This window comes from Tursiops truncatus, chromosome 16 (assembly GCF_011762595.2).
Source record: "Tursiops truncatus isolate mTurTru1 chromosome 16, mTurTru1.mat.Y, whole genome shotgun sequence".
In the NCBI taxonomy this organism is placed as follows: domain Eukaryota; kingdom Metazoa; phylum Chordata; class Mammalia; order Artiodactyla; family Delphinidae; genus Tursiops; species Tursiops truncatus.
Genome location: NC_047049.1, coordinates 79,849,235 through 79,858,560, shown reverse-complemented (window position 1 = coordinate 79,858,560; position 9,326 = coordinate 79,849,235). Strand labels below are relative to the sequence as shown.

The 9,326-nt window shown below is 47.8% G+C and overlaps 1 protein-coding gene across 16 annotated transcripts in view; it reads right to left on the bottom strand.

Annotated features, from left to right (window-relative positions):
* Window positions 1–5,122: 5,122 nt before the first annotated feature.
* Window positions 5,123–9,326, bottom strand: part of SIPA1L2 (signal induced proliferation associated 1 like 2) — a 235,693-nt gene continuing 231,489 nt past the window's right edge. For all 16 annotated transcript variants that reach the window (XM_033841437.2, XM_033841438.2, XM_033841439.2 and 13 more), the window contains one exon: window positions 5,123–6,406. In XM_033841437.2, the coding sequence (XP_033697328.1) occupies window positions 6,260–6,406 (147 nt within the window). In that variant the 3' untranslated portion in view covers window positions 5,123–6,259. The remainder of the gene's footprint in view (window positions 6,407–9,326) is intronic.

Below are 9,326 nucleotides of genomic sequence, written 5' to 3'. Positions count from 1 at the left end.
CACTGGATTTCAGAGTTCAGCTCGACAATGAAATTAGTACAAGCGGTGTGTCCCTCCTAGGCTTGTCTCTTGAACTAGGTCACTGCCATGCTTCCCTCTACTGACTCAGCAGCTCAGAGATGAAATGCTTTTAGAATGATGCTGGTTGAACAATGAATGGCCTTTGGATTGTTTAAGTAAGGCAACTATACTCCAAAAAAAAAAAAAAAAAAAGAGTAGCGACGGAAGAGAACCAAGTAGGAGTCAAGGGGTTAAACCCGCTGACCCCTGTGCCCTGCTATAGGCCGTGTCTCCTACTTCCCCGAACAACGCTATCTCGAGGTCTCGAGCGCTTAATTTACAGGGATGTAGAAGGCCCAGTCTTGGAATTCTCCATGCATAGAAATGGGCATTGTGGATTTCAGCCTGCTGTTTGGCAAGCCCTCAGCCCAGATGGGGTTCAGTAATGACTCCTGCAAGGTGTTTAATCAGATCCTAGAAGAGCCCATGACTGCCGTGTTTAATTATTCCGATTTAATGGAGCATTCAGCTGGATCCCACTTGGTTTGCGAGCAATGATTACGGTCACGGGGAAGAGGGGCCGAGGACCCAGACAGACACCCGGGACCCAGTGATGCGCTACGCAGAGATGGAGGAGCTCTGCCAGGGCCTGACATCTCCAGCTGCAGATGTGTATTTATAGCCGTTTTCTCCGAGTCAGCACCGATTTAGTCGAGGCAGATGATTTACTGAAACGCTAGGGCTCTGAGCCTCCTCCTGCACACGTCCTTCCTCCTGACTTCACTGCACAGGGAAAGGCTGGGGGAGCAGCCGATATTCAAACAACAGAACTTCTACTCCAGCACCTAACGGCCTGATCAATGGGTGCTGATGACCAGGACATTGGGAGTCTAACCCTTCATCGTGTTCTTTAATAAGCGGGCAAAGATACTTGCATGTCAAAGGGGCAGGTTATTTTTTATTTGCTCCTGTGAAAAACCAAGCTGCTCTGCAAATTTTAGGTAGGTCCCTGATATGAGGGCTGGAAAACAGAGGGTGGTATATTTCAGAGTCTGCAGACGCTAATGGTTGCATCAGAATTTCGATTGTAAGGATGGAATGGGGCAGTGAATTGTCTTATATTAAGATGAACTGGAGGGCGCTTAAAAGATTTTTTCTTAAAGTAACTTAAAGGCCCCGAATCTTATAAAAAATGCAAGAATGTCACCTTTGGAAGTGACGCTCATTTAAACCTTTTGTAAAATTCACGAGGAGATTTTCTTTGGGCTTAAGCTTCTGCCTAATTCCTGCTACTGAAAGTCAGGAAGCTTGGTCTTTGGGTTAACTTGGAGGTCATAGGTCAGAAACCCAACGCATTCCTTGGATTTTGCGGGTTTCTTACCATGTTCCCTCGCTAAGGAGCATAAACAAACACATTTCTCTCCCACCTGCCTCTAATCAGGTGTTGAATTAAATCCAGTCGACTGTGTCTACTCTCCTTTCTGCTAGTGACTAGCATGCCCAAACTGTGTCGGCTAGAACTAGGGAAATGCTTTTCAACTTATAAGTGCCGAATCCACACACGCTCAAGTGAACTGGAACTCTTTCTTACTAACCAGTCACCCCAAAGAGCAAAGCGTCTGTAAAAATTTTCATCACCTCCTCCCGCACACCCCCAATCTTGGAAATTCTCAGGAAAAAACACTGGCTTGATTTCAGAGGATCTGAGATGACTTACTAACCTCCAGAGGTTGGGACTACAAGTGGTGGGCCTTTGCAGCTTAGGAAGGCGTGCGTGAGTGCAGTTCACAGTGACTGCGGCAGAGGGGTGGGTTTGCCATAGATGGCCGCTCGTTCTAGTGACCCACCATCCTTGTTGGAAAGAGAGTAGGGTCAACTCTTCAAGAAGTCATATTCACAGCTTCTCCACAACTGGAGATTGTCGGTCCATCTAAATTTCATGTCTGTTCTCTCCTTAAATTGCCGTCCAGGTTTCCCGGGCCAACAGTTTACATAATGTGGAGCAAGACACGTTAACGTCCACGTGCTCGACACCTAACCACAGTCACAGTTCCTGAAGAAATCTATCAAGAGCATGATTCTTGGGCTTCCCTGGTGGCGCAGTGGTTGAGAGTCCGCCTGCCGATGCAGGGGACGCGGGTTCGTGCCCCGGTCCGGGAAGATCCCACATGCCGCGGAGCGGCTGGGCCCGTGAGCCATGGCCACTGAGCCTGCGCGTCCGGAGCCTGTGCTCCGCAACGGGAGAGGCCACAAGTGAGAGGCCCGTGTACCGCAAAGAAAAAAAAAACAAACAAGCGTTTTGAATAGATATCTCTTTGGTCTTGGGCTCTGCAGAGAAGCAGCTATGGTTTATGGCTTCATGAGTTTGACGGTGACTTCGGTTAATGACATGTCATCAGTTTCTGCATTTTAATGGGCTAGCAGGACAGCCGACTCCTGACATTTCAGAGATAATTGTGGTATCAGTAAAGGCAGGACTGTATTTTTACGCTCTCCACCCCTGCCCGATGTAAGTTATATTTTTAACGATAAACCTGCTCCTGGAGACTGAGAAGAGCAGGATAAAGCCTCTGAAATACGAATTAACTTTGTCACATATGAGAATGGCCTGAATACATAATAGATCACTGCCTATGGTTAGAAAAAACCTGCTTGATATCACTTATTATAAAATAAAAATGATTTCTAGTAGATACATTCTAATATTTAATTAGTTGGTACCCAGGAAGTCCTTGCAGAAAGTCAACATGTTTAGCTGCTAAGGGGGGTACCTTTTGTGATTAACAGTGTCTACGAGGACGCCAAGTTGCTCAAAACCACACGCACTAAGGGGAACACGACACAGGGATTTTCTACAGGTTGGCTGTTCACTGGAAACATACGTTTGAAAAAAGTCGAGCAGGCCAAAAGTCATGCGGCCATGTTCTCTGGCATGGCCACCTGGCAGACTTGAGAGATGATTCATTCTCTGCTGGTACAGACTGAGAAGTATTTCTTCAAAAGAACCCTTCTGGTCTGTAGGTGTGCCCTAGGGAGGTGGGATGACTCTCCCTTCAGCTAGGTTTGGGCCAGGTTCCTTTGTTTTCTCGAAGCGATGTCAACCTTGGTATCCGCTTGGTTGCCCTCGGAAGCAAATGCTTCCATCCCTGCCCAGGGACGCAGAGCTGCACGCAGGCCCTGGCCAGGACACACAACTATCCGTCGTTCAGCTTTTACTGAAGGCAAGAGCTGTTTATGGCAAACTGTCTGGTGAACATGCAGTCCAGTGATTCCTCTGAAGTGTAGGGCTTATCCCTGAACCAAACCTTTCCCTCCAGTCTCCCACTCAGCAGCAGCTCCGTGGGTTCTATCTGCGAAGACGTTTTCAAGTGTGACCCAACTTCTTGCCCCCATCTCATCTGCTCGCATCATCTCTCACCTACATGGGTCTTCCTTCTCTACTCTTTCCCTTATCCCAGGCGTTGGTCAACGATGCTAGCGAGTGGCCTGCAAGCTACAATGGCTCTTCCATCTTTAAAGGGCAGTAAATGAGAACTAAACAGGCAACAGACAGTATGTGACTCTCAAAGTCTAAAATATCGACTGTATGCCTCATACAGAAAGTCTGCAGGCCCCTGTTCCATGTAACTCCTTCTGCTTTCAGAGTCAGAGTAAGCCTTTAAAACACAGGACGTATAATAAAATAAACAAACCAAACAAAAATAAAACACAGGACACATTACGGTGCTTTCCTGCTTCAACAGCTTCCTTTTGACTTAGAATAAAATCCAGACTCTACTATGGCCTAGAGTTACTTAATGATCTGGCTTTTACCTGTCTTTTCTAACGTCTCCTTCTTTCCCCATCACTACCTATTTTCCCTATATCTTTTCTACAGACTCGGGGCCTTTGAACTTGTCCCCTCTGCCTGGAAAACTGCCCCCAGCTCCCTCTGGCCTGCTCCTTCCCCACCTTCAGAAGTTTCCACCCACGGAGGTCTCCCCAAGCACACTGTCTGCACCTCTGTTCCTCACCTGTAGAGAGGGGGTGACCTAGGTAGCTGTCCTTTAGGGTTGCCGTGTAGACACAACGGACACAGAACAGGGCCTGGCCCACGGTAACGAGTCAAACAATGTCAGTTATCACTATAGTTACTACAGTAAAATTTTAATAATAATTAAGGGAGCCCATCCCAGGCACTGTTTATTTCTTTGAGTTTCAAATAACCGGACGCCTGTCTCCCCTATTAGACTGTATGCCCTGCGATGATGACAGGGCCCAGCTGGTCTTGATCACTGATGGCTCTTCCACTCCTGGCAAGTGCCTGCTTCACGGTGCGAGGGAGAGCGAGGAGGGAGGAAGATGCCTACCTGGCCCACGAAGCCCTGGCTTCCTGAGAACCCGCAGTCCCTGGACGTGTCCTGGAGGTGCGCCTGTATCTTCTGCAGGGGTGGCTTCAGGAAACGGCCTCATGAAGCCTCCCGCTCTATCCGCTGCAGGACCGTTTAGTTTTCAATACGCCGCTCATTTCTCACGCCCACGTGAGAAATCCCTCTGAAAGGTAAATTCTAGGAATCGCTCTGCTTCCTCCAAATTCTTGATACGGTTTCTGTTCTCGGAAGGTGGGGAACTTTGTACCGTGATTACTGTGGTTCCCTTCCCACTCTGGCTCACGTTCTGTCTTCTTTCTGTCTCACCTTTGATTCAAGTTTGCAGTTTACTCCTTCCTGATTATTTTTCAAATCCCTATTACTTTATTGCATTTATTTTCTTGTAAGCAAGACCAAATGCTTTGCTGAATTAAAAATTTTTAAAAAAATCAAAATGAAAGGCAATCTTGGGTAAATCACTTGACTTTAGCCTCCGTTTACTGAGCTGTAAAATGGGAATCCCGGCACCCACCTAGTAAGGATACTGTTAGGATTCAATGAGATCTATGAGAAGTGCAGAGGACAGTGTCTGGCACGTGGCAGCCGTTAGTCAGTACTAGTAACTTTTTACTTTAAATCAGGTTGGGATTCTGTAAGAAGGCTCAGTAGTACTCAGTACAGATTAAGGTTCTAAATTACCAGGAGTAAATACTCATACAGTCAGATGGTGGACATATGAGAACCCCAACGTCTACATTCACCTGACAACACTGTTCCTTGTGTGGACTCTTTTAAACATTTATTAAAAAAGCAAAATGTACGTTCATCTCAAATAGAACAGTTAAAAATGGTAAAGCAATACAAACAACTTGTTACTAGCAGCATCCAGTTGTTAGAAGGAAGGTCCTGCCCCACTCCTCACTCTGCTTGGGCAAGCTCAGCCTTTGCTGAGCCCGCTGCTACCTACACCGCCCTCCAGAGTAGTGCAGGTGAAACCAACGTTTATAAAATTAACAATTTAAGGTTAAATAAGCTTAAATAAGGGTGTTAAATACAAGACACTTCATCGAAGCTTCTGTACAAAGATAAAACAAATTTGGCATCGTACAAGCGATTCTGCTGGCTCATGGCACACAGGGGAGCTCTCGTAAGTAAGCAGGTTGACTCTTTTTTTTCAACAGAGCATTAACTATACAAAAGTGAACTAAGAGTTGAAGTAACTACTCAGTGAGCCATTTACAAGGCATATGTATCTTTTCTTTTCTTTTCTTTTTTTAATCAGAACACTGTTAATATTCAGGCACCGTTTGCTCCTGCAAATAAATAAGTCTCTAAAGGAACTGCATTTGAACTCGTGTTAGACACATCAGTGCTTTTTCTGTCCCCCTCCCGACACGGCTTTTCCAACTTTTTCCCCTGCCTCTTTCTTATTGCTATGATAATGTGGCTGTAGAAATAAAAACTACTGTACATCCAAAAAAATAGAGCACCTTTAACATTAAAGTATATGTCTGATTATTTGTTCTCATGTTTATTTTACAATTCTAAAGCCCAAGCTATGGTCAATTGTTTTAATATCTCTACCAAGTCACCTGATATATAGGACATAAAACCCAACCCTCGTCCCTCAGGAGGGAAGCCCACGCAGAGCTCCGTTTCAGCAGAGCCTCAGAGGGCCACACTGACACCAGAGTTTACATTCATCTCGACACCAGCGTTACATTCATCTTCACGAGCGTTGCTCTCCGCGGTCACACGGCGGCTCCCTGTGCTGCTGGGGGCGTGGTGCTAGACAGAGTGGGACAGCAAGCACAGCTACGGTGGGCTGGAAGCACAGCGAGAAACCACATGTTGGCGACTGTGAAGGGACCCCGGGCTTCCCCGGGGCCCCTGGTTGGGCGGCGCTCAGGTTACGGCTTTTTGTCGATGGTGTTGAAGAACCACTCCGTGAACTTGCGCAGCTGGGCCGTGGCCGTCTGCGACTCCTCCTGAAGCCGCAGGTTGTCCTGCCTCAGATGCTGCACCTCGGCCTGCAGCACGGCCTTGTCCTGCTTTTCCTGGGGGAAGGGGGTGGAAACAGATGGTCATGCATCTGCCGGACACGCTCTCTCCTCCCAGCTGCGGTCCGAACGCTTCTACCCTTTTTTTTTTTTTTTTTTTACTGATTTACTTATTTATTTCTTGAGGCGAGAGGGAATCTGATTGCCCGCTCTAGTTTCTGCCAAAAACAGGGGGGTGGGGACGAGTAACTCAGAATATTCTTTCCTTTCATCCCACTTTGTTCCCAGCAGGAAGCGAGACAGCTGTTATACGGGAAGGTGATTAACCACAGTCTATACTATCCTCTCTCTGAAAAAGGGGGCCTGGGAAAAGGTATAGCCTTGGACAGGAGGGCAGAGCTTCCCGGGTGCATCTCCTTACTGGACAAGTCGGAATCAGCATAGCCGCTGATCCTGGGCTTGTTTATCACGAGCTCATCTCATCTTAAAGCTTTCCTGGGACAGTGTATTTCCCTAATGACCTTCAAAGGGTGCCACTAAAAACTATGTACAAATTATCAAGATGTTTCAGGGGCTTCCCTGGTGGCGCAGTGATTAAGAATCCACCTGCCAACGCAGGGTACACGGGTTCGAGCCCTGGTCCGGGAAGATCCCTCATGCCTCGGAGCAACTAAGCCCGTGCGCCACAACTACTGAGCCTGCGCTCTAGAGCCCGCGAGCCACAACTACTGAGCCCACGCACCACAACTACTGAAGCCCACGCGCCTAGAGCCCGTGCTCCACAACGAAGAGTAGCTCCCGCTCGCCGCAACTAGAAAAAGCCCGCACTCAGCAATGAAGACCCAACACAGCCGAAAATAAATAGTAATAAGAAAAAAAAAAGATTTTTCATAAGAATCAGACCTGGAGTTTCCAATAGACAGTAACAGAAAACGTACAACACAAGTTTGAGCTCCCAGACGCTGAAAGGGATGTCTTGCCCCAGACAGAGAGAGGGGGGTCACTGTCACAGTGGCGGTGAGAGATGACTTGATGGCTAACTCCACAGATGCACCTGCAGCCCCGTGCCCACGGCCGTGCGGGTGAGCCGGGGGCTAAGACTCTTCAGGAGACTGGCCCCCTCGGCATGTCTGGCCCTGCCCTCGAGCTTTGCTGCTATTTCCTGTCCCTTCTCACCTCTCGACCAAAGACACCGGTCCCAAGTGGAGGCTGGTGTTAGCACTCATGGCTGACTCAGCCCACTCCCCTCAGTCACAAGAGGTTCAAGCTCCTGGCCGCCTCAGGCCCCAGGCTCTCATTCCCAACACGGCTCAGACATCCCCAGGGCCCTGCTGCGGCTCAGCTGCCCACCTCTCCTGACCCCTTGACGCTTTAACTCCACCCATGGAATGCATCGTGTGTCACCGAAACCTTCTAATCTCTCAAGCTTTTCCCTGGATATTCCCTTTATCTTCAGCTAGACATGAGTCTTGACTCTCTCCTGGGGACAAGGGCTTGTTCTGAAGAGCACAGGGCCTGGAGGCTGCCAGGTCAACACCTCGCCCCGGCTGCCCGGTGCAGGTAACTGCTCTCCCCTAAAATCCCAGCTCCCGTGAGAAGCCTGACATGGGCTGTAAGACCTGCCACCCCTGCTCTTTGCCATGGTTGACTATATCTCCACTCCCTCCCATCATGGAAGATTCTAGAATGTGGTTCACCTTTCTTCTTTCCTCCTCCATCCCTCATGCTTATTGATGATCTTAAGACGCCGTAGATGTTCCACCTGATTCAGTCTCTTTGTGACCTCGAAGACTGCCCTCCTCACCTCCCCTCCTGGGGCCATTTCCTGTACCTTGAAGCTATTACTGATAACCGCATATCTTCCTAAATGCTTCAAGCTCCCACTGCCTGACCACCACCTCCTGTCTTTCTAAAATAATTTCTCCAGTATCCACCCCTCCAAAAATGATCTAATCTACCAATCTTACCTTATTGTCAGCGTCCACTGACACCCCCGTGATGACATTATTCCTTCTCACCCACCTTAGACTCCGAGTCCCTCAGTTTAATCACATCCTATACACACTGAATGGTCCTTGTCTATCACTGCTGGTCTTAATTCTTGTCTGAAATCGAATATTGGTTAAGTTCAACTCTCTAACTTTTCTACACCTACATCTGGAGACAGGGTGACCAGCTGGCCCAGCTGGTCTGGGACGTGCTTAGTGCCAGCTTTGAAAGTTCTGTGTCCTGGGAAACCCTCCGTGCCAAGCAAGCTGGGACAGCTGGTCACCCACACTGGAGGAAAACACCTAACTTATGCCGCAGTCTTACCAAATGCATCTGGTCCAATTATCCTCCACTCTACACCTTATCCTCCATCCTTAAATCCCTCACCCTCCTTCCCATCGCTCACCCTCAGCTCTGGAATAAAGAAACAACCAGAGGGGAACTTTGCCAACTGTCTCTGTTTGGACTGCAGCCATACCTTGCTTTGCAGATACCAGTGTTTTACAAATTGAAGGTTTGTGGCAACCCTGCACCGAGCAAGTCCGTCGGCGCCATTTTGCCAACTGCATCTGCTCACTTCATGTTTCTGTGTCACGCTTGGTAATTCTCCCAATATCCCAGACTTTTTCATTATTATTACATTTGTTATGCGATCTGTGATCTTCAACGTGCTGTAATTGTTTTGGCATTGTTTAGCATAAAAAGTATTTTTTAATCAAGGTATGTGCATTGTTCTTATAGACATAATGTTATTGCACACATAACAGGCTACAGTATACCACAAACATAATTTTTATATGCCCAAAATATTCATGTGATCCAATGTATTGTGATATTCACTTTATTGCAGGGGTCTGGAACCAAACCTGCAATATCTCTGAGGTAGGCCTGTACTTGTATATGAATGCACGTGTGCACGCATGCACACGGACACACACACACAGACACGCACACACACACAGACACGCACACACACTCTGCTCTGGTA